The sequence below is a fragment of the Mobula birostris genome, chromosome 24, assembly GCF_030028105.1.
Source record: "Mobula birostris isolate sMobBir1 chromosome 24, sMobBir1.hap1, whole genome shotgun sequence".
In the NCBI taxonomy this organism is placed as follows: Eukaryota; Metazoa; Chordata; class Chondrichthyes; order Myliobatiformes; family Myliobatidae; genus Mobula; species Mobula birostris.
Genome location: NC_092393.1, coordinates 4097150 through 4122654, shown reverse-complemented (window position 1 = coordinate 4122654; position 25505 = coordinate 4097150). Strand labels below are relative to the sequence as shown.

General features: G+C 44.6%; 1 protein-coding gene across 7 annotated transcripts in view; it reads left to right on the top strand.

Annotated features, from left to right (window-relative positions):
* The window catches only part of llgl2 (LLGL scribble cell polarity complex component 2), a 192734-nt gene that overhangs the window by 101154 nt on the left and 66075 nt on the right, over nucleotides 1-25505 (top strand). For 6 of the 7 annotated variants that reach the window (XM_072241940.1, XM_072241941.1, XM_072241944.1 and 3 more), the window contains exons 3-6: nucleotides 9458-9555; nucleotides 21261-21342; nucleotides 21676-21794; nucleotides 22379-22537. In XM_072241940.1, coding sequence (XP_072098041.1) covers nucleotides 9458-9555; nucleotides 21261-21342; nucleotides 21676-21794; nucleotides 22379-22537 — 458 coding nt within the window. Of the gene's footprint in view, nucleotides 1-9457; nucleotides 9556-15182; nucleotides 15335-21219; nucleotides 21343-21675; nucleotides 21795-22378; nucleotides 22538-25505 lie in introns of those variants that run through there. The other variant, XM_072241945.1, reaches the window with a different exon arrangement.

The window sequence follows — 25505 nt, the reverse complement described above, 5'->3', positions numbered from 1 at the left end:
GTATACCTCAACCAAATCTCCACTTGGTGCTCCAAGAATAAACTCCAAATCTATCCAACACAGATCTTCAAATCCCTGTAACATCCTTGTAAATTTTCTCTATTCTTTCAGTCTTATTGATAATCTCACCTGTAATTCGGTGATCAGAACTACACACAATACTCCAAATTAGGCCTTACCAATGTCTTATACAACTTGAACATAACATTCCAACTTCTGTACTCAGTACTTTGATTTATGAAGGCCATTGAGCCAAAAGCTCTCTTTATGACCCTATCAACCTATGATGCCACTTTCAATGAATTATGGATCTTTATTCCTATTTTCCTCTTCTACTGCACTCCTCAGTGCCCTACAGTTCATTGTGCAAGTCCTACTCTGGTTTATCCTTCCACTGCAACACCTTGCACTTGTCTGCATTAAATTCCATCTGCCATTTTTCTGCCTATTTTTCTCGCTGATCCCACTACAAATTTGTTAGCCTTCCTGACTATCCACTATGCCCCCAAATGTATCATCCACAAATTTGCTGATCTGTTTTTCCCACACTGTCATCCAGATTGTTGATACAGATGACAAAAAACAAAGGACCCAAGTACTGATCCCCTGCGGCATTCCGCTAGTAACAGGCCTTCAGTCATCTACCACACTCTGGTTTCGCCCTCAAAGCCACTGTTGAGTCCCAGTTAATTACCTCATCCTGAATGCCAAGCAACTGAGCTTCCTACATGGGGCCTTGCTAAAGTCCATGTAGACAATACCCACTGCCTTTCTTTCACCAGCTTTCCTGGTAACCTCGATAAAACTTTTAAGATAGTTTAGTCATGACCTACCATGTAGAAAGCTGTTTTGACTATCCCTTTCAGGCCCTGTCTATCCAAATACTTGTATATCCAGACCCTTGGAATACCTTCTAATAATTTACCCACTACTGATGTCAGGCTCGTCAGTTTGTAATTTGCCAGCTAATTCTTAAGAACCTTTCTTAAACAACAGAACAATATTAGACATCCTCCTCGTGCATTAATCTTTCATCTGTGGGATCATTCTTATTATCTTCATTTGGACCCTTTCCAATGCCAGCTCAGCCTTCCTTAGATATGGGACCCAATACTGCTCTAAATACTGCAAATGAAGACTGACCAATGATTTATAAAGCCGCAGCGTTAACACCCTTGCTTCTATATTGTAATGCTCTTGAAATGAATGCAACACACATCAAAGTTGCTGGTGAACACAGCAGGCCAGGCAGCATCTCTAGGAAGAGGTACAGTCGACGTTTCGGGCCGAGACCCTTCGTCAGGACTAACTGAAGGAAGAGTGAGTAAGAGATTTGAAAGTGGGAGGGGGAGGGGGAGATCCAAAATGATAGGAGAAGACAGGAGGGGGAGGGATGGAGCCAAGAGCTGGACAGGTGATTAGCAAAGGGGATATGAGAGGATCATGGGACAAGAGGCCTAGGGAGAAAGAGAAGGTGGGGGAAGCCCAGAGGATGGGCAAGGGGTATAGTCAGAGGGACAGAGGGAGAAAAAGGAGAGTGAGAGAAAGAATGCGTGTATAAAAATAAATAACGGATGGGGTACGAGGGTGATAAGGGGGGTGCTGTTGTAGTCTGGCATACTGACTTCTACTTTGCTGAGGCACAGCGACAACTCGCAGATACCTCCTCTTATTTACCCCTCGATCGTGACCCCACTAAGGAGCACCAGGCCATTGTCTCCCACACCATCACCGACTTTATCCGCTCAGGGATCTCCCATCCACTGCTACCAACGTTATAGTTCCCACACCTCGCACTTCCCGTTTCCTCCTCCTACCCAAGATCCACAAACCTGCCTGTCCTGGCAGACCTATTGTCTCAGCTTGCTCCTGCCCCACCAAACTCGTTTCTGCATACCTTGACATGGTTTTATCCCCCCTTGTTCAATCCCTTCCTACCTATGTTTGTGACACTTCTCACGCTCTTAAACTTTTCGATGATTTTAAGTTCCCTAGCCCCCACTGCTTTATTTTCACCATGGATGTCCAGTCCTATATACTTCCATCCCCCATCAGGAAGGTCTCAAAGCTCTCCGCTTCTTTTTGGATTCCAGAACTAATCAGTTCCCCTCTACCACCACTCTGCTCCATCTAGCGGAATTAGTCCTTACTCTTAATAATTTCTCCTTTGGCTCCTCCCACTTCCTCCAAACTAAAGGTGTAGCTATGGGCACCCGTATGGGTCCTAGCTATGCCTGCCTTTTTGTTGGCTTTGTGGAACAATCTATGTTCCGTGCCTATTCTGGTATCTGTCCCCCACTTTTCCTTCGCTACATCGACGACTGCATTGGCGCTGCTTCCTGCATGCATGCTGAGCTCATTGACTTTATTAACTTTGCCTCCAACTTTCACCCTGCCCTCAAGTTTACCTGGTCCATTTCCGACACCTCCCTCCCCTTTCTAGATCTTTCTGTCTCTGGAGACAGCTTATCTACTGATTCGCATCTGCTCTCAGGATGAGGCTTTTCTTCCAGGACGAGGGAGATGTCCTCCTTTTTTAAAGAAAGGGGCTTCCCTTCCTCCACCATCAACTCTGCTCTTAAACGCATCTCCCCCATTTCACGCACATCTGCTCTCACTCGATCCTCCTGCCACCCCACTAGGAATAGGTTCCCTTGGTCCTCACCTACCACCCCACCAGCCTCTGGGTCCAACATATAATTCTCCGTAACTTCCACCACCTCCAACGGGATCCCACCACTAAGCACATCTTTCCCTCTCCCCCTCTCTCTGCTTTCCACAGGGATCGCTCCCTACACGACTCCCTTGTCCATTCGTCCCCCCATCCCTCCCCACTGATCTCCCTCCTGGCACTTATCCTTGTAAGTGGAACAAGTGCTACACATGCCCTTACACTTCCTCCCTTACCACCATTCAGGGCCCAAGACAGTCCTTCCAGGTGAGGCGACACTTCACCTGTGAGTCGGCTGGGGTGATATACTGCGTCCGGTGCTCCCGATGTGGCCTTCTATATATTGGCGAGACCCGACGCAGACTGGGAGACTGCTTTGCTGAACACCTACGCTCTGTCTGCCAGAGAAAGCAGGATCTCCCAGTGGCCACACATTTTAATTCCACATCCCATTCCCATTCTGACATGTCTATCCACAGCCTCCTCTATTGTAAAGATGAAGCCACACTCAGGTTGGAGGAACAACACCTTATATTCTGTCTGGGTAGCCTCCAACCTGATGGCATGAACATCGACTTAGAAACTTAGAAAATAGGTGCAGGAGTAGGCCATTCGGCCCTTTGAGCCTGCACTGCCATTTATTATGATCATGGCTGATCATCCAACTCAGAACCCCGCCCCAGCCTTCCCTCCATACCCCCTGACCCCCGTAGCCACAAGGGCCATATCTAACTCCCTCTTAAATATAGCCAATGAACTGGCCTCAACTGTTTCCTGTGGCAGAGAATTCCACAGATTCACCACTCTCTGTGTGAAGAAGTTTTTCCTAATCTCGGTCCTAAAAGGCTTCCCCTCTATCCTCAAACTGTGGCCCCTCGTTCTAGACTTCCCCAACATCGGGAACAATCTTCCTGCATCTAGCCTGTCCAATCCCTTTAGGATCTTATACGTTTCAATCAGATCCCCCCTCAATCTTCTAAATTCCAACGAGTACAAGCCCAGTTCATCCAGTCTTTCTTCATATGAAAGTCCTGCCATCCCAGGAATCAATCTGGTGAACCTTCTCTGTACTCCCTCTATGGCAAGGATGTCTTTCCTCAGATTAGGGGACCAAAACTGCACACAATACTCCAGGTGCGGTCTCACCAAGGCCTTGTACAACTGCAGTAGTACCTCCCTGCTCCTGTACTCGAATCCTCTCGCTATAAATGCCAGCATACCATTCGCCTTTTTCACCGCCTGCTGTACCTGCATGCCCACTTTCAATGACTGGTGTATAATGACACCCAGGCCTCGTTGCGCCTCCCCTTTTCCTAATCGGCCACCATTCAGATAATAATCTGTTTTCCTATTTTTGCCACCAAAGTGGATAACTTCACATTTATCCACATTAAATTGCATCTGCCATGAATTTGCCCACTCACCCAACCTATCCAAGTCACCCTGCATCCTCTTAGCATCCTCCTCACAGCTAACACTGCCCCCCAGCTTTGTGTCATCCGCAAACTTGGAGATGCTGCATTTAATTCCCTCATCCAAGTCATTAATATATATTGTAAACAACTGGGGTCCCAGCACTGAGCCTTGCGGTACCCCACTAGTCACCGCCTGCCATTCTGAAAAGGTCCCGTTTATTCCCACTCTTTGCTTCCTGTCTGCTAACCAACTCTCCACCCACACCAATACCTTACCTCCAATACCGTGTGCTTTAAGTTTGCACACTAATCTCCTGTGTGGGACTTTGTCAAAAGCCTTCTGAAAATCCAAATATACCACATCCACTGGTTCTCCCCTATCCACTCTACTAGTTACATCCTCAAAAAATTCTATGAGATTCGTCAGACATGATTTTCCTTTCACAAATCCATGCTGACTTTGTCCGATGATTTCACCGCTTTCCAAATGTGCTGTTATCACATCCTTGATAACTGACTCCAGCAGTTTCCCCACCACCGACGTTAGGCTAACCGGTCTATAATTCCCCGGTTTCTCTCTCCCTCCTTTTTTAAAAAGTGGGGTTACATTAGCCACCCTCCAATCCTCAGGAACTAGTCCAGAATCTGACGAGTTTTGAAAAATTATCACTAATGCATCCACTATTTCTTGGGCTACTTCCTTAAGCACTCTGGGATGCAGACCATCTGGCCCTGGGGATTTATCTGCCTTCAATCCCTTCAATTTACCTAACACCACTTCTCTACTAACATGTATTTCACTCAGTTCCTCCATCTCACTGGACCCTCTGTCCCCTACTATTTCTGGAAGATTATTCATGTCCTCCTTAGTGAAGACAGAACCAAAGTAATTATTCAATTGGTCTGCCATGTCCTTGCTCCCCATAATCAATTCACCTGTTTCTGTCTGCAGGGGACCTACATTTGTCGTTACCAGTCTTTTCCTTTTTACATATCTATAAAAGCTTTTACAGTCCGTTTTTATGTTCCCTGCCAGTTTTCTCTCATAATCTTTTTTCCCTTTCCTAATTAAGCCCTTTGTCCTCCTCTGCTGAACTCTGAATTTCTCCCAGTCCTCAGGTGAGCCACTTTCTCTGGCTAATTTGTATGCTTCTTCTTTGGTATTGATACTATCCCTAATTTCTCTTGTCAGCCACGGGTGCACTACCTTCCTTGATTTATTCTTTTGCCAAACTGGGATGAACAACTGTAGTTCATCCATGCAACCTTTAAATGCTTGCCATTGCATATCCACCGTCAACCCTTTAAGTGTCATTTGCCAGTCTATCTTAGCTAATTCACGTCTCATACCTTCAAAGTTACCCCTCTTTAAGTTCAGAACCTTTGTTTCTGAATTAACTATGTCACTCTCCATCTTAATGAAGAATTCCACCATATTATGGTCACTCTTACCCAAGGGGCCTCTCACGACAAGATTGCTAATTAACCCTTCCTCATTGCTCAAAACCCAGTCCAGAATAGCCTGCTCTCTAGTTGGTTCCTCGACATGTTGGTTCAAAAAACCATCCCGCATACATTCCAAGAAATCCTCTTCCTCAGCACCTTTACCAATTTGGTTCACCCAATCTACATGTAGATTGAAGTCACCCATTATAACTGCTGTTCCTTTATTGCACACATTTCTAATTTCCTGTTTAATACCATCTCCGACCTCAATACTACTGTTAGGTGGTCTGTACACAACTCCCACCAGCGTCTTCTGCCCCTTAGTGTTACGCAGCTCTACCCATATCGATTCCACATCTTTCCGGCTTATGTCCTTCCTTTCTATTGCATTAATCTCTTCTTTAACCAGCAACGCCACCCCACCTCCCCTTCCTTCATGTCTATCCCTCCTGAATATTGAATATCCCTGAACATTGAGCTCCCATCCCTGGTCACCCTGGAGCCATGTCTCTGTGATCCCAACTATATCATAATCATTAATAACAATCTGCACTTTCAATTCATCCACCTTATTCTCTAACTTCTCTAACTTCCGCTAATGCCCCACCTCCCCCTCGTACCCCATCCATAATTTGTTTTTATACACACATTCTTTTTCTCTCTCCTTTTTCTCCCTCTGACTATACCCCTTTCCCATCCTCTGGATCCCCCCCCCCATCTTTCTCCCTGGGCCTCCTGTCCCATGATCCTCTCATATCCCCTTTGCCAATCACCTGTCCAGCTCTTGGCTCCATCCCTCCCCCTCCTGTCTTCTCCTATCATTTTGGATCTACCGCTCCCCCTCCCACTTTCAAATCTCTTACTAGCTCTTCCTTCAGTTAGTCCTGATGAAGGGTCTCGGCCTGAAACGTCGACTGTACCTCTTCCTAGAGATGCTGCCTGGCCTGCTGCGTTCACCAGCAACTTTGATGTGTGTTGCTTGAATTTCCAGCATCTGCTGAATTCCTCTTGTTTGAAATGAATGCACTTGCCTTCCTTCAACCTGTAAATTAACTTTTAGGGAATCCTGCAATAGGACTCCTTGTGCCTCTGATTTCTGAATTCACTCCTTCTTTAGAACATAGGTCATGCCTTTATTCCTTCCACCAGACTGTGTGACCCACACACTATGACTACACCATGCTGTCTTCCATTTGCCATTTTGCTCATTCTCCTCATCTATACAAGTCCTTCTGCAAACTCCCTGCTTCTTCAATACCACCTGCCCCCACCTATCTCTGTATCACAGGCAAATCTGACCACAGAGCCATCCTGATCATTAACGTATGATGGGAAAAGTAGTGGACCAAACGCTGATCCCTACGGGAAAACCACTAGTCACCAGCAGCCACCGGGATGGTAGTTTTATCATGTGTCATGATACTTTTGTTAACAGGGCTATTTATTTGTCATACTGTTATACCATTTCAAGCTCTTTACCTTGTTAATGACCTGTGGCTCTGACTCATGGTATTCTGGAAGCAAATTTAATCAGCATCTTACTCATTGAATCTAAATCTTTCATTTTAAATGCTGTGTCTTGGATTTCTATTCCCACAATTCTGATCATTTGAAACAATATTAATGGGTATTGATCATGGTCGGTCTTTCTTTAATGAGGTACCAAAATAGTTTGGGCCTGGTCTCATTGACACTGAAAGTCATATACCATAAAAACCAGTTCTTTGACCAACTGTATCCACGCCAATAATCAAAATCAGATTTACTATCACTGGCATATGTCATGAAATTTGTTCTTTTGCAGCAGTAGTACATAATTTTAAAAAAAACTATAAATTTCCATAACCTAATAATCATTAATCCAATTTTCCAATACATGGTCCATAGCGCCTCTGCCTTGGCAAATCAAGTATTTGTGTAGACATTACTAGTGAGAATATGTATCTCCAAATCCCAATCCAATAGTGAGTTCCAGATTCCAAGCAACCTTTAGCTAGAAAAACTTGTTCCTCCAATCTACATCTTTCTTTCTCTTTTTTCTTAGATTAAATTGAGGACATGCAGTCCTCTTATTGTCATTTAGTAATGCATGCATTAAGAAATCATACAATGTTTTTCCAGAATGATACCACAGAAACACATGACAAACCAAGACTGGAAAACTAACAAAAACCACATAATTATAACATATAGTTATAACAGTGCAAGCAATACCGTAATTTGATAAGAACAGACCATGGCACAGTAAAAGTCTGAGTCTGTCGAAAGTCCCATCATCTCACGCAGACGGTAAACCTCCAGCGCTGCCAACTTGCGGATGCAGCATCCCGGAAGCATCCGACCACAGTCCAACTCCGAGTCCGTCGGAGAACTCCGAGCCTCCAACCAGCTCCCCGACACCGAGCACCGTGCACCATCTCCGCCGAGCGCTTCAACCCCGGCCCCGGCAACAGGCAAGGCCGAGGATTTGGGGCCTTCCCCTCCGGAGATTCTCGATCACACAGTAGCAGCGACAGCGAAGCGGGCATTTCACAAGTTTCTCCAGATGTTCCTCCGTGCTTCTCACATCTGTCTCCATCAAATCAGGATTGTGCACAGCATCCTACTTCACAGATACGATATCAATTCGGAACGGCAGCGCGCGCTACGTCACACCACCATCTTCTCCCTCCTTTCTTGCCCAAACCTACATTCTCTAGTTTTTAATGCCATTGTTATTGGGAAAAGTTTGCTATTATTTATCTAGCTCTGCCTCACTTTTTGTGTACCTCAGTCAGACCTCCAACACTTCAGCTGTGCAGTGTACTCCTGCTGCGGCCAAAATGATATTTCATAAAGCTGTAACACAATCTACCTGCTCTTGTATTTGAAGCCTTGGCTAATAACGTAAAGTATCCCATCTGTCACATTCATCACTATATCTACCTGTGCTGCCACCTTTAGGGATCTTAAGACATTTCTGCTAAGGTCTCTCTGCTTCTTAATACCGATTCGACCATATTTAAAAAAAAGAATGAACCATGATTGAGTGGCGCAGCAGATTCGATGGGCCAAAGGTCTAATTCTGCTCCTATGTCTTATGGTATGTATTTAGTTGGGCAAGTTTTTCAAAATTTGTTCCTGCCTCATTCTTATTAGGGTTAATCCTGAGAATTTAACTATTTAAAGAATGGTGGGTAATCTGTTGAAACAAGATTCAAATGAGACTTGGAGTAAGTAAATTGATCTAAATTTGCTTGGAGTGCTGCACGCACTGGGGTAGATGGCACTGGTGCGCAAGTCCTGACAGTTTGACAGTTTCCTTTCTTGGAGAAATCTAGATCTAAGAGGCAGAGTTGCAAAGATATGGTTCTTCGTAGGTTGATGACGACTAAGATTTACATACCTCCTGAGGATTCGTTTCTTCCATTTCCTCCCTTCTCCCCAAGCACTCTGCAGATTGAATTATTGAAGGGCAGGTTTTTGAATGACAGGAGTTCCACAGATCATTCTGGAAAGGAATTAAGTTTTGTATTTAAAGTAGCTGCAACTTATTGCATGGTAGAGCAGACTCTGGGTGTTGTGTGTTCTGCCTTATCATTTTTACTATATTTTAATATTAATGACATCGTAGCTAATTTAAAGGATCAATGGCAATTATGAGAAAGCAATTTTGGATTATACCAATGCAAATAACATTGTTCAGATTTCCAAATTTAAGGTACATTTTTTTGCAATTGCAAAAATATACAATTCCTTAAATTGGCTTGTGTGCCAATATGTTTGTGACTTTTGAGATGTACACTGCTTTTTCTTATCTGAGTTGTAAATGGGATGACATTTGCTTAGATTATAACCCACGTGTTATGCAGTCTTCTAGTTTGTAAGCTTTCTTCACCAATTTTTTGCAGTTACTTACATGATGTTATCTCTATCTTTCCTACAGACAGTGGAGCATGGGTTTCCACACCAGCCCAGTGCATTGGCTTATAGTTCTGTTCTCCAGCTCATGGCCATTGGAAGCCGGTCAGGAGCCTTCAAGATGTATCTTTTTCATGTGAGGTTTGAAGCCAAGTACTTTTGGATTCGGCTTGGAACCAAATACAGGGACAAATCATTCACAAACTGGACTGTGACAAGTTGGTGATCTTTTTGGTCACTTGCGCTCACTGAGTAGGTTCTATAAAATGGAACAACAAAATACAAACGTTGGATTCTTTTAAATAGTAACAAAAAGAGCAAGTGAATTTCAACTGAGTCTTGATGCAGGGGAATAACCACTTTACTCCTATGCATAGTTCATTTTGATTTTAAGCCAGGTTTAAAAGAAGAGAAATTGTATGCTCCTTAATATTACATTGGAGTACTGTCACAGTTTTTAACTCTGTTAGTCAAGTTCAGGTTTATTCTCATTAAACAGTATATGTGTATATCATCACCAAAGGAAACGATGCACAACATGGTACATATAACTCACACCAAGTAATATTAGCACAAATAAATTAATGAATAATAAGATGCATTTACTACATGTTGAAAGTGAACAGTATTACACAACTGGTGCTTCATACATGATGAGACCTGGGTGGTGACAGAGTTCAGTAGCCTCATAGCCTGGGAGTAGAAGCTGTTTCCCATCCTAACAGTTCTTGTCTTAATGCTACAGTACTTTGTGCCAGATGGTAGGAGCTCAGAAAGATTGTTGAACAGATGGAGGGATCATTTGACAATACTAAGGGCCCTGCCTATGCATCACACTTGATAAATATCTCAAATGGGTGGATGAATGGATGGGTGAATCAGTTGGAGTCTGTCTCCAAGCTGTTGGTAAGTATTGTCACTACCTAGAGCAATGTGTTCATGCTCTGCAAATCAAGTCCTGGATCGAGTATAGTGGGTGGAGAGATTGGAATTTTAAAAGCAGAGATTTAGGGCATAGAATTCCTGACCAAAAATGACAAAGAAACCAAAATGGGAGTGAATAAAGTATACATTTGGACTACGCCAGGAATATGAACAGCTCAGAGCTGCATTTTCAGCAGCATCAAAGCACACAGGCCCCTTGCAAAGCAAGTGCATTGAGTAGCCTTGGTACTGGTATTCAGATTTCATCATCTGCAGTCTCTTGTCTCAATTGTTTCCAAATTTTTCGTGACTATTTAGCTGTTCATTGAGTTGGTCATTTTCACAATGTGTGGAGAAATGGCTGTGTCAGTACAGGTATAAAAGGGCAAATAGTTGCTCTTGTGCTCTGTGAATCTAACTGTACACATGCCATCACCCATCTCAGCTTGAAGTTTTTATTTATTCCTATGCATTGCTGTGTCTAAATCCAGCCACAGCAGGAGCCAGTGCCACTTCTGAGCAATAGGTGTACTTTTAAATTCCATGTACCCTGTAGCAGTGGGATTGTGAGTGAAAAAAAATCTGATGTAATGGATGGAGTATTTATTGGCAGTAGTCATGCTGTATGATGGATTACTGATGTTTTGGATTAATCTTGTCATGTAGGAGTTGTTATTATATTTTGATGGTAAGCACCCAGCTTGTGCCACTGTAGCCTGGTGAAAGTATTCCTGTGGAGGGAACTACAGGCTCAGCAACCGTGAAAGAACAATGAAAAAGTCAGGTGTGTGCATGACTTTGGGAGCTGGGTGTAGAGGGCACAACCTCAATGGAAGGATGTCCCATTACAAGAGGTGATCAGGAATTTCTTTAGCCAGAGGGCTGTGAATCTGTGGAATTCATTGCCACAGATGGTTGTCGAGACCAAGTCATTGGGTATATTTAAACTGGAGGTTGATAGGTTCTTGGTTAGTAAGGACAGCGGTCCCCAACCACCAGACCGCGAGGAAACAATATGAGTCAGCTGCACCTTTCCTCATTCCCTGTCATGCACTGTTGAACTTGAACATCGGGATGCCAACTGTCCCGTATTTGCCGGGACATCCTGTATATTGGGCTAAATTGGTTTGTCCCATATGGGACCGCCCTTATCCCGTATTTCCCCCGCTAAGGTAGAATGTTCCTATGAAACCTTTCGTGCCAAAATGGCGTAAAGCGAAGAAGCAATTACCATTTATTTATATGGGAAACATTTTTGAGCATTCTCGGACCCAAAATATAACCTACCAAATAACACAAAAAAACAAAAATAACACTAACGTATCGTAAAAGCAGGAATGATATAATATAAATACACAGCCTATATAAAGTAGAAATAATGTATGTACAGTGTAGTCGGGAAGATTAAGCCAAAACCGATTTGTGGGAAAAAAAAATCGGCACGTACGCACATGTGCACGTCACATATGTGCAGGTCACATATGCGCACACAGGTGCCCGCGCAAGGTTTCATGATTATGGTAGTCTTTCTTGGGGTAAACATAAGTGTCGAGTATTTGACTGCAACTTTTGTCCCTTATTTGGGAGTGAGAAAGTTGGCAACCTTAATTGTAAAAGACATATTGAGGTGAGTTTAACCCTACTTGAACACCTCCCCCGGTCGGCTGGTTCACAAGAATATTGTCAATATTAAACCGGTCCGTGGTGCAAAAAAGGTTGGGGACCCCTGAGTAAGGATATCAAAAGTTATGGGAAGAAGGGACAAAATTAGTCGTCTTGAAGATCAGTGTGGTAACCTATGCATGGAATCAAAAGAGATGGGGATCTTAAATGGATTCTTGCATCTGTATTTACTCGGAAGACGAACACAGAGTCTTTAGAAGAGAGGCAAAGCAGCAGTGAGGTGACGGACCTCATACAGTTTGGAGGAGGAATTACTTGCGGTCGTGAGGCAAATCAGGGTGGATAAGTTCTCGGGGCCTAACAAGGTGTTCCTCGGAAGGCTAGTGCAAAAATTGCAGGGTCCCTAGGAGAAATATTTAAAACATCCTTTGCCACAGTTGAACTGCTGGAGATTGGAGGATAGCCAATTTTGCTCCGATGTTTAAGAAAGACTGTAAGAAGAAGCCAAGGAATAGGCTGGTGAGCCTGACATCAGTAGTGGGAAAGTTATTGGAAGGTATTCTAAGAGACCAGATATATAAGGATTTGGATAGACAGACTAATTAGGGATAGTCAACATGGTGCTGTGCATGGTAAGTCATGTCTAACCAATCTTACAGTTTTTCAAGGAAGTTGGCAGGAAGGCAATGGATATTGTCTACATTAACTTTAGCAAGGCCTTTGCGAGGTCCCGCGTGGGAGGTTGGTTAGGAAGGCTCAGTCACTTGGAACTCAAGAGATAGTAAATTGGGTTCAACAGAAACCAGAAAGTGCTAGTAGTTGTTTGCTTTTCTGACCGGAAGCCTGTGACTTGTGGTGTGCCGTGGGGATCAGTGCTGGGTGCATTGTTGTTTGTCGTCTATATCAACTATATGGATACTAGCCACTAGCCAAGCTGTTCCAATACAACTACAACACTGGCTTCTACCTGGCAATGTGGCAAATTGCCCAGTTATGTCCTGTACACAAGAAATAGGACAAGTCCAACCCAGCCAATTACCGCCCTATCAGCCTACTCTCAATTATCGGCAAAGTAATGGAAGGGGTCATCAACAGTGCTATCACGCAGCACCTACTGGGCAATAACCTGCTTACGGATGCCCAGTTTGGGTTCCATCAAGGCCATTCAGCTCCTGATCTCATCACCTCCTTGGTCCAAACATGGACCAAAGAGCTAAGTACCAGAGGTGAGAGTGCTAGCCCTCGACATCAAGGCAGCATTTGACCGAGTATGGCATCAAGGTGCCCTAGCTAAAATAGAGTCGGTGGGAATGGGGACGGGGGGGGGTCCTCCACTGGTTGGAATCATACCTGACACAAAGGAAGATGGTTGTGGTGGTTGGAGGTCAATCATCTCATCCTCAGGACATCACTGCAGGAGTTCCTCAGGGAAGTGTCCTACGACCAACCATCTTCAGTTGCTTCATCAATGGCCCTTCTGTCATAAGGTCAGAAGTAGGGATGTTTGCAGGTGATTACACAACGTTCTGCACCATTCGTGACTCCTCAAATAGTGAAGCAGTTGTACCCAGATGCAGCAGGACCTGCACAATATCCAGGCTTGGGCTGACAAGTGGCAGGTAACATTCGAGCTGCTCAAGTGCCAGGCAATGACCATCTCCAGCAAAAGAGGCTCTAACCATCGTCCATTGACATTCAGTGGCATCACCATCACTGAATCCCCTACTATCAACATCCTGTGGGTTACTATTGACAGGAAACTTGCCATATAAACACTAGAGCAGGTCAAAGGTTAGGAACCCTGCAGCATGTAACTTGCCTCCAGATTTTCCGCAAAGCCTGTCCACCATCTACAAGGCTCAGATCAGGAGTGTAATGGAATACTCGCCACTCGCCTGGATGAATGCAGCTCCATCAACACTCAATAAGCTTGACACCATCCGGTACAAAGGAGCCCACTTGTTTGGTACCCCTTCCACAAGCATCCAGTCCCTCCACCATCGATGAACAGTTGCAGCAGTGTGTACTGTCTACTACAGATGCACTGCAGCAACGCACCACAGTTCCTAAGGCAGCACCTTCCAGACCCACAACCACTATCATCTAGAAGAACGAGAACAGCAGATACCTGGGAACACCACCACTTGGAAATCCCCCTCCACATCACTCACCATCCTGACATGGAAACATATCGCCATTCCTTCATTGTCACTGGGTCAAAGTCATGGAATTCCCTCCCTAACAGCACTGTGGGTGTCCCTACACCTCAGGGACCGCAGCAGTTCAAGAAGGCATCTCCTCACCACCTTCTCAAGGACAGCTAGGGATGGGCAGTAAATACTGGCCTAGCTGGTGATGTTCACATCATGTAAATGAATTTTTAAAAAATAGTAATATGGGAAGCTGAATCAGCAAATTTGCAGATGACACAAAGACAGGGTGTAGTGGACAGTGATGAAAAGTATCAAAGCTTGTAGCAGGGTCTGGACCAGCTGAAAAAATGGGCTGACAAATGGCAGATGGAATTTAATATATTCAAGTGTGAAGTGTTGCACTTTGGTAGGTCTTACACAGTGAATGGTAGGGTACTGAAGAGTGCAGTAGAAAAAAGGGATCTGGAAATGCAGGTGCTAAATGTTGTCACCGGATGATAGGGCCGTAAAGAGAGGTTTTGGCACATTGACCTTTGTAAATCAATGTTGGTATAGAAGTTGGTATGTTATGTTGAAATTGTTTAAGACACTGGTAAGGCCCAGTTTGGAATATTGTACTGTATACAGTTTTGGTCAAGATTTCAATATGATTGAAAGAGTGCAGAGAAAATTTATAAGAATGTTGCCGGGACTGGATGACCTGATATATAGGGAAATGCTGACTAAATTAGGACTTCATTCCCTAGAACGTAGAAGATTGCTGGAAGATTTGACACAGGTATACAAAATTGAGGGGTATAGACAGGGTAAATTTAAGCAGGCTTTTTCCACTGGAGTTGGGTGAGACTATAATTGGAGGTCAGGGGTTAAGGATGAAAGGTGAAATGTTTAAAGGGAGCATGAGGGGGATCTCTTCACTCAGAGGAATGAGCTGCCAGCACAAGTGGTGGATGCAGGGTCGATTTCAACATTTAAAGTTTTAAAGTACATTTATTATTACGTTATAATATACAACCCTGGCATTTGTCTTCCTGCAGGCAGCCATGAAACCAAGAAACACTACAGAACTAGTTTAAAGAAAATCCCCACACAGCAAAGACAATCAAACGCCCAACACATGGCAAAAAAGAACAAATCACACAAACAGCAAAAAATGGGCTAATAGCACAGAACATTAACCGTCTAACCGCAGAGTCCCCAAGGTAATCCAGGAGTCATTGTCACAAAGTCGGTCAGTTCAGTGCTATGTTGAATGTTACACCGAAGCACCTTGGATCAAATCGCAGATAGTTTTAAAATAAAGAGTAAACAACAGCACATGGAAAATGAGCTGTGGACTCCAGAGAATTGAGTCCACTGGCACAAGTTGCCAAGGTGATCAAATCTCGCAGCGTAGGACCCAAGACGCCTGCAGCTTTCGTCAGCAGCAGCAAGATGGAGCCTGGTCAAGCACAGACAGTGCAGAGCTGAAATCCTGCTCGTTTTCCATTCTCCTCCTCGTCAATTTTAATCTTGCTTGGCGCTTTAACTGGTGCGGAGTAATGGAACCGACCACGGGGTTGCATTCTGCCATTAGGGATCGTTGGCTACCTCTGCACACTCTGCTGTTGGCCTCACCAAATCCCCTAAGAGGTCACAAAAGCACCAGATTGTTTAGTTGGTTCAAAGATGATCATTGAAATAGAAAGTACAGGATGTAATCTAAGAGAAATTTGGATAAGTACATGGATGGAAAGAGTATGGAGAGTCTGGGTGCAGGTTGCTGGGACTAGGCAGATTAATGACTTGGCATGCGCTAGATGGGCTAAAAGGTCTGATTTTGTGCTGTAGTGTTTGGTAACTTTACAGCAGGAGAATGGGGTTGAGAGGGATAATAAATCAGCCATAATGGAATGATGGGGCATACTGTGTTCCACATGGAATGATTCTGCTCCTATATCTTATGGGAAAAATGGTGACTTGTCTTGGAAACAGATAATGTGGATTTTGGGGATATTATTTAACAGAAAAAAAAACTTGTGTATACTCCAGTGTTTAAGGTGCTAGATGGGGTGACAGTTAAGCAGACTGCGTTGTGTGGGATGGTATCATCTACAATGTTGTTAAATAGCACTTGTCAATGACCTGCGTACATTTCCTGGATTCAGCCAGGATCTCTTCAAGCCTCATTCCAAGCTGGGTCAAAAATACTTAATTGCAAAGAAGGTGAAAGTGACTACTGCTGACTCAGGGGCAACATTTGACCAAATATGACCCTTACTGAATACTGGTATAAAGAGTCAATGGGCATCAAGGGGAAAGCACTCCAATGGTTGGAATCATACCTGACACCAAGAAAGACTGCTCTGATTTTGGTTAGCCACCTCAGTCCAGGAATCACCACAGAAGTTCTTCAGGGCCGTGCCCTAGCCCAGCCATCCTCAACTGTTTTATCATTGACTTGCCTTCACTGGAGGGTAAGATGTTTGCTGCTGATTGTGCAATATTTGGTTCCTGTTTCCAAATGAATGAAACAGTCCATACCTGCATGTGGCAAAGCTGAGGCAATCATTTGAAATATTCTCCTGTATCCATGCAAATGGACAATAGCTGCACTGTACACTGCTGCTCACTGAGGTTACTCCAGCAGCAGGATGGTCTAAATTTACTAGTCTGATTAGGGATGGTCAACATAGCTTTGTGAGGGTCAAGTCGTGCCTCATGAGCCTGATGGAATTATTTGAAGAAGTGACAAAACATTGAAGGCAGAACAGTGGATGTGGTGTACATGGATTTTAGTAAGGCATTTGACAAGGTTCCACGTGGTAGGCTCATTCAGAAAGTCAGAAGGCACGGGATCCGGGGAAACTTGGCTGTGTGGATACAAAATTAGCTTGCCTTCAGAAGGTAGAGGGTAGTAATAAATGAGTATTCTGCTTGGAGATCAGTGACCACTGGCGTTCCACATCATTTCTGGGATACCTGCTCTTTGTGATTTTTATAAATGATGTGGATGAGGAAGTGGATGGTTGGGTTAGTAAGTTTGCAGATGAGATGAAGGTGGTTAGAGTTGTGGATAGTGCAGAAGGTTGTCATGGATTACAAGGGGACTTGGGCAGGATGCAGAATTGGGCTGAGAACTGGCAGATGGAATTCAATCCAGAAAAGTGTGAAGTGATTAACTTTGGAAGGTTGAACTTGAAGGCAGAATGCAGGGTTAAAGGTAGTATGGAGGAACACAGCCATACGCACTGTATCAGATCGATTGCAAGAATGTGGTTAGTATGCATGTGGCTGATCAATTGGGCCTCAATGCAGAGGAGGCGCGCTCTCTTTTGGGCAAGGGTTTTTGTGTGTGCATGTTTTGTCTTGGCAGGCCTGGTTCGTCGTTCCCACACTGTATGTTACCCCAGCACATACCTTTACTCATGTGGCTCTGTAAAAGCTTTAATCATACTACTTGCTCCACGCATACATAACATTCTGGCAACGAGGATCAAAAGAAAAGAATGGTCTCTTTACTCCAGGCGCCCAATCCATTGTGGGCTGTAGCTACGGCAAAACAGACTCCTAGAGCCTAGTTACAATGGAAGACAACCTTCCTGCCCTAGAATGAACTCCAACCAAAATTAACACCAGCAGCAAGGCTGGAGGAACCCACACTGAACTCTCTATTACAAAACCCACCAGCGGGTTTTCCAAGATGAAGTTTTAAATTAATTCTGTGTCCAGTGAGTAAGTTCAAGTTTTACAAGTCCCACCCAGTGCCATATGGTAGAAGGATTTGACCAACTACAGGGAGCAGATCTCCAGCCAGCTGTCCAGGGGCTAATTTGCAGCAAGCAAGAGGCCATGAAACAAAAAAATGATACGCACATCAGGCTGCGAATGTTTACTGTTAGAGACAGTCTACAGTTGTATCTAGCAGGAAGAAAACTGGCTTCTGATGTCATCCAGGATTATGGGCAAGTAGCAGAATGTTGGCTAACAGATGGGCGAATTGTCTTTAATTGTTTTATTCAGCGACTCAGTATGGAATCGGCTCTTCCAGTCCTTGGAGCTTCACTGACCCAGCGACCCCTGGCAACCCTGATTTATCTCGAACCCCACCATGGGATCATTTACAAAGGCCGATTAACCTACCCGGTATGTTTTTGGACTGGGAGGAATTGGAGCGCTGGAAAACCCCACACATTCCAGGGGAGTGCGTACAGACTGGGAGGAATCCGGAACACCAGGAAACCCCCACACATTCCAGGGGAGACTGGGAGGAAACCGGAACACCCGGAAAACCCCACACATTCCGGGGGAGTACGTATAGACTGCTTACAGATGAGCTGGAATTGAACTCTGCTGTGAGCTGTAATAGTGTTGTGCTAACTGCTACACTCCCAAGTTGCCCAAGGCCACGGTAGTGTAGTTGGGTAACAATTGGATCAGGTATGATAGCACGGGAAGTGACTTCTGATGATGATGCAGGTAAACCCATGGATGTTTCACTAAGGGAAGAGGAGATTCAGAGACCACTGGCCTCAACATCGGCTAACCAGGAAGGCAGAGGGAGAGAAGCGTTCCCCCCGCCCGGCCCCCGCCGGTGGTAGTGTGGAAGAGTGTGCCAGCCAGTTGACCACAACCAAGCAGGATAGACACTTAATCATTCTTCTGTTTATCCTGTTTTCCTCTCCCATGTACAGAGGGGGAGGGATTCTCTTTTTTGGGTGTGGGCTTTTGAGTGAGCATGTTTTTGTCTCGCTGGGTGTAGTTCGTCACTCCCACACAGCAAGTTGCTGAAGATGTACCATTATTCACATGACTCAGTGAAAACGTTTAATCAGTTCTTGCTCTGTGCATACTCAACAACATGCCTAAATCCCTCAAAGTTGCAGCACAAGTTGATAGGGTTAAGAAGGCGTTTAGTCAGTGGATTGAGTTCAAGAGTCATGAGGTAATATTGCAACTCTATAAAACTCTTCTCAGACCATGCTTGGAAGCTTTAGAGAGGGAGTAGAAGAATTTTACCAGGATGCTGCTTAGATTGGAGAGCATGTCTTAGTGAGAATAGGTTGAGCAAGCGAAGGCTTTTCTCTTTGGAGCAAAAGAGGATGAGAGGTAATTTGATAGAGATGTACATGATGATAAGAGGCGTAGATCAAGTGGACAGCCAGCACCCTTTTCCCAGGGTGGGAATTGACCAATACAAGGGGGCATAAATTCAAGGTAGATAGATAGATATACTTTATTGATCCTGAGGGAAATTGGGTTTCGATACTGCCGCACCAACCAAGAATAGAGCAATATAAAACCATAAATAATTAAATAATAATATGTAAATTATGCCAGATGGAAATAAGTCCAGGACCAGCCTATTGGCTCAGGGTGTCTGACCCTCCACGGGAGGAGCTGCAAAGTTCGATGGCCACAGGCAGAAACAACCTCCCGTGACGCCCAGTGTTGTATCTCGGTGGAATATGGCCAGGGTCCAACAGCAAAAAGTTCAGTATCCGGTCTACAAACACGTTCCTCGATCGTAATATGACTCTGATTGCACCATCCGTTGTTAACCAGAACAGTAAGCCCCCAATTCCTTTACGCTTACCGCTCTCAGTGCACTTCTGGTCAGCCCAAACGGTCTGGAAGCCATCCATGGAAAAGATTTGATCGGGTATGTCCTCGTGCAGCCCCGTTCCATTAAAACACATAATACTGCACTTCCAAAATGTTCTCTGACGCCTGGCTAGCGCTGTGAACTCATCTATTTTATTACCCACCGAACTCCTCTTCTCCATAAGTCTCTGTTGTCTCGACCCGGTCCTCTTTCCTTGCCTTTGTGATCCCCCTCTGCATCCTCTGTGTGTTTTCTCCCAGATTTCAGCAGGGGTGTCTGCCGCTCTGCTCGCTAAACCGGCCGACATAAGCTCAATCAGCTGGTCCCTGGAATAAACAATGTGACCGTGCTTCTGTCCCGCTAATGAGACATGTCCGAATGTAACTATTTCCAGCGCTAAAAACCCAAATAAAACCCTCTCTACCAGCATGTTAGAGAGGGTGCAGCTTCGACGTGTTACCGAGGAGAAAAAAATACAAAAAATAACACGTTAAAAAAGTAAGAATACTCGTCGGAACGGCTGTAACAGGCTGCATACACGACCGGCATATGCGCACTATAAGTTGCTCAATAAAAGTGTTTTATAGGCTGGAGACTACCCAGACGGTATATGAGATTTTTCACCTGGCACCTACCAGCCTTCTCCTTCCCATCCTCCCACCACCTTCTTTATAGGGCCCCTGCCCCTTCCCTCTACAGTCCTAACGAAGGGTTCCGGCCTGAAACATTGACTGTTCGTTTCCACGGATGCTGCTCGACCTGCTGAGTTCCTTCAGCATGTTGTGTGTGTTGCTTTGACCCCAGCATCTGCAGAGTATTTTGTGTTTTATAGGGGATTGGAGGAGAGAGTGATGTCAGAAGTAGTTTTGTTTTTTACGAAGAGTGTGAGGCGCTTGGAATACTCTGAGCTGGTGGTAGTGACAGATACAGTAGGGACATTTAAGAGACCCTTGGATGAAAGAAAAAATGGAGGGCTGTGTGGGAGGGAGGGGTTAGGATGATCTTGGAATAGGTTAAAGGGTTGACCAAAGGTCCTGTGCTATGCTTTGTGTTTTATTTTAGAGATATAGCATGGTAGTAGGCTCTTCCAGCCCAGTGAACCCATGCCACCAATTACACCCATGTGACCAAAATAACCAACTGACCTCAACGTGAAGGGAAACGAACACCGAGAGGAAACCCACGCTATCACGGGAGAGCGTACAAACTCCTCATGGAAAGCAGTGCGAAATGAACCGAGGTCGCTGGTGTTGTAAAAGCATGACTATTACTGTACTGCTACGCTACCATGCTGTACTGTTCTATGTGTTAAACTGACAACTTGTTACGAAAAAGGCAAGGGCAGGTGGCTAATATTGTCACAGTATCTCCTCCAACTTGCACACTATTCTGACTTGTTAAATCCTCTTTCTACTAAGACTGTTTATGAAATTGAGATTTTCTGTAAAGCTATGACTTGAAATGTTTCCAACCTAACAATTCAGTTGTCTACTTGGATTTCAGCACAAGATTTTAAGCCAAAAGTCCTTAACATGAGGCTGCAGCTATGGAGCACCTGAGGTGGAGATCATGGGCTTACATGAAGAGAATGCAGCAGTCACCCAGATTCACTTCCTACCAGAACAGGTATTGGTGTTTTCATCCTTGCCCTTCATTTTCTTTTCTTTTCCTCTTCACTTCCCTGCCGCCTTCCCCCTTTTAATATTTTCCATCCTCCATCCCTCTTACCCCCACTTTAGGTTTTTTAACTCTACACCACTTTCTCCATATCTGGGGTAACTTGAGCGACAAGGGTGCTGGTGCAGTGCTTAATAAGTTAATTAAATAATATTCAGTCAGGAAGGTATGACGAGGAATAAGAGATTCTTTCCCAAATCTGCTGTGTGGGGCAGAGACTGCACGGCACTGATTGTGGTACATTAGCCGAGCATGTATTGATGTGAAATATCTTTGTTGCAGGGTCAGTTGGTGACACTCCTGGATGACAATAGCTTGCACTTGTGGAAGCTGAAGAAGAGCTTGGATGGACTGAGTATCCTGAAAGAGGAGACTCACTTCGATCTACGAGGACAGCCTGGGTTAGTGTTTAAATTGGATAAACTCAGCAGGGCAAGCACCTATGCAAAGTGAATAAACAGTCAACATTTTGGGCTGAAACTTTTCATCACGTCTGGAAAGGGAAGGGGAAGATGCCAGAATAAGAAGGTGGGGGTGAGGTGGGGGGGAGAGGACAAGCTAGAAATTGACAGGTGAAGCCAGGTAGGTGGGGGAGGGAGATGAAGTAAGAAGCTGGGAGGTGATGGGTGGAAAAGGTAAAGGGCTGGAGAAGAAGGAAACTGAGAGGAGAGTGGACCATGGGAGAAAGGGAAGGAGGGCTATTGGGGGAGGTGATAGGTAGGTGAAGAGAAGAGGTAATGGTGAGACCAAAGTGGGGAATCCATATCAAAGTTGCTTGGTCTTTTGGAGACAACAATGTTATGATGGGATCATTTTCTATTCTGTTCACTGGTTATGCTTCTCAGAGCTGCAGTATGCTCTCTGAGAGAATTGGTGCACATTGTTTAAAGATTACTTGTATGCACACCAGGCAGTGCTGTGGTTTGTTTCATTATTGCTCTCTGGTTCAACTAAATCTATCTCTAATCTAAATTCCTGTTTACAGTGCTCCACCAAGTGTCACCACAATAACTGTGGTCCTGCCTCATTCATCTGGTGATATGTTATTTCTGGGAACAGAAGGTGGCTGTGTGTTTGTGGTGGAACAACCGTCGTTTAGAGAGCAGGAAGAGAGAACAATCACCCAGGAAGCTGTTCTACAGAAGTAAGTATTTGCTCCTTAGTGTTTTTCCGTCCAGGTCTGGTTCCTATCTGCTTATGTCACCCAATGAGCTTGTACTGAGATGGTATGGGGTACAAATTATTAATCATCAGCTTGTTGCCACTTAGTAATTTCTGTTTTAAATTATTGAAATAAATGAGTGACAAGTAATTGAAGGCAGTTGGTGACACTTTGGTGCTGGTGTCTGCCTAGCAATGTTTGTGAAATTATTTAAACTTTACACGATCTATTTTGCTGCCCAACCTACTGTATTAGATCTCAAATTTTTCCACCTTTCCGTTCTTTCCCTCTGGATGCCATGACCATAAACATTAATTTCTCTTACCTTGATCTCTGTGTCCTGTTTCTATCTACCCCTGAATGTTCCTCATCCATAGACATCTGTGTTTGCGGCAGACAACCTGTTTAACCATTTTGCACCACACCTGGCTGGACCATTATGACCTAAAGTGCTTCCTCTCCCCCCCCCCCCCAAAAGAACATTGTGGTTTTAAAGAAAACCCCAAACTTTGCTGTAGTGGTCTTTACTGCCGATTGCAGTGTCTCCTCCACCATTGCCTCCAGTGTAACAGTTAATGAGGTTGTGGTCATGTTGTCTCCAAAACTTGAACCTTTGAACCAGCTGCTCTGCCTACACCCCTTCTATCTCCTCTTCAAGAAAATAATGTTTTATTCAGAGGATGACCACTGAGCCCACTTTTGTCTTTGAACTAGACCAGATTCCCATTAACTGCTTACCACCCTACCTGTTTCCCAGACCACAATGATATCTGATATTCTTGGTGGTTCTCCTTGGTTATTGCTTTCCTCCTCAAATGCTCAAAGCCTGTGCCCCTCAGCTATGTGGAGTACTTCGCCATGTATTCAACCTGAGCCTGAGGCTCCGGAGGGTTCCTGTACTGTGGAAGACGTCCTGCCTCGTCCCTGTGCTGAAGACGCTGTGCTTCAATGACTACGGACCGGTGGCATTGACCTCCCACATCATGAAGACCCTGGAGAGACTTGTTCTGGAGCTGCTCCGGCCTATGGTCAGGTCACATTTAGATCCCCTCCAGTTCGCCTACCAGCCCCGACTAGGAGTTGAGGATGCCATCGTTGAGGACAAGCCAGCGAGCACTGTTAGGGTCATGTTTTTTGACTTCTGCAGTGCGTTCAGCACGATCCGCCCTGCTCTGCTGGGGGAGAAGCTGACAGCGATGCAGGTGGATGCTTTCCTGGTATCATGGATTCTTGATTACCTGACTGGCAGACCACAGTACGTGTGCTTGCAACACTGTGTGTCTGACAGAGTGATCAGCAGCACTGGGGCTCCACAGGGGACTGTCTTGTCTCCCTTTCTCTTCACCATTTACACCTCGGACTTCAACTACTGTACAGAGCCTTGTCATCTTCAGAAGTTTTCTGATGACTCTGCCATAGTTGGATGCATCAGCAAGGGAGATGAGGCTGAGTACAGGGCTACGGTAGGAAACTTTGTCACATGGTGTGAGCAGAATTATCTGCAGCTTAATGTGAAAAAGACTAAGGAGCTGGTGGTAGACCTGAGGAGAGCTAAGGTACCGGTGACCCCTGTTTCCATCCAGGGGGTCAGGGTGGACATGGTGGAGGATTACAAATACCTGGGGATACGAATTAACAATAAACTGGACTGGTCAAAGAACACTGAGGCTGTCTACAAGAAGGGTCAGAGCCGTCTCTATTTCCTGAGGAGACTGAGGTCCTTTAACATCTGCCGGACGATGCTGAGGATGTTCTACGAGTCTGTGGTGGCCAGTGCTATCATGTTTGCTGTTGTGTGCTGGGGCAGCAGGCTTAGGGTAGCAGACACCAACAGAATCAACAAACTCATTCGTAAGGCCAGTGATGTTGTGGGGATGGAACTGGGAACTGGACTCTCTGACGGTGGGGTCTGAAAAGAGGAAGCTGTCCAAGATGCATGCCATCTTGGTCAATGTCTCCCATCCACTACATAATGTACTGGTTGGGCACAGGAGTACATTCAGCCAGAGACTCATTCCACTGAGATGTAACACAAAGCGTCATAGGAAGTCATTCCTGCCTGTGGCCATCAAACTTTACAACTCCTCCCTTGGAGGGTCAGACACCCTGAGCCAATAGGCTGGTCCTGGACTTGTTTCCTGGCATAATTTACATATTACTATTTAACTATTTATTATTTATGGTGCAACTGTAATGAAAACCAATTTCCCCTGGGATCAATAAAGTATGACTATGACTATGTGCCAAAATACCTCCCCTGCCTCCTCACCTAATCTTATCCACTCTTTGCAAACAACTGCTCCTTCTCCAGTACTGAAACAAGTATTACAAATCAAAACATGATGTTTTCACAGACCTTATGATTTAATATTCTTCCACACCTGCCTCAGCTTGAAATGGCTCGAATCCAAGCTACATAAATCCCAAGTGACTACTTTGCTCCACTCCATTTTAGATGGAGCATATTTATTTCCTTTGGAAATTGTTGCAAAGTGACACTGGACACAAATTCTGGAGGTATTTATCAGGTCAGACCAAATAATTGGATGGTAATGGATCTATCTAGTCCTTGTTTGGCTTGCTTCATAGTTGTATTTGGGGGCAATCCAGATGTACTGTTAGTATAAGATAACAAAGCACGTTACAAGTAACACTGGAAGGGTTGTCATTGCAAATTATTGGGAATTGTCTAGAATCAGTCATGAAACATTGTCTAAATTTGTCTAGTAGTCATAGCACTACTAAACACTCTAGTAAGTATACTGGTACTTTGAACTGCAATTGCTGCAGTCTGCAGCCTGTAATTTCCTTTTTAAGGATGTACTTTTTGAACCAACTAAACAACCTGATGCAACACAATGCTGGAGGAACTCAGCAGGCCAGGCAGCATCTACGAAAAGAGTACAGCCGACATTTCGGGTTGAGACACTTCAGCAGGACTGGAGAAAGA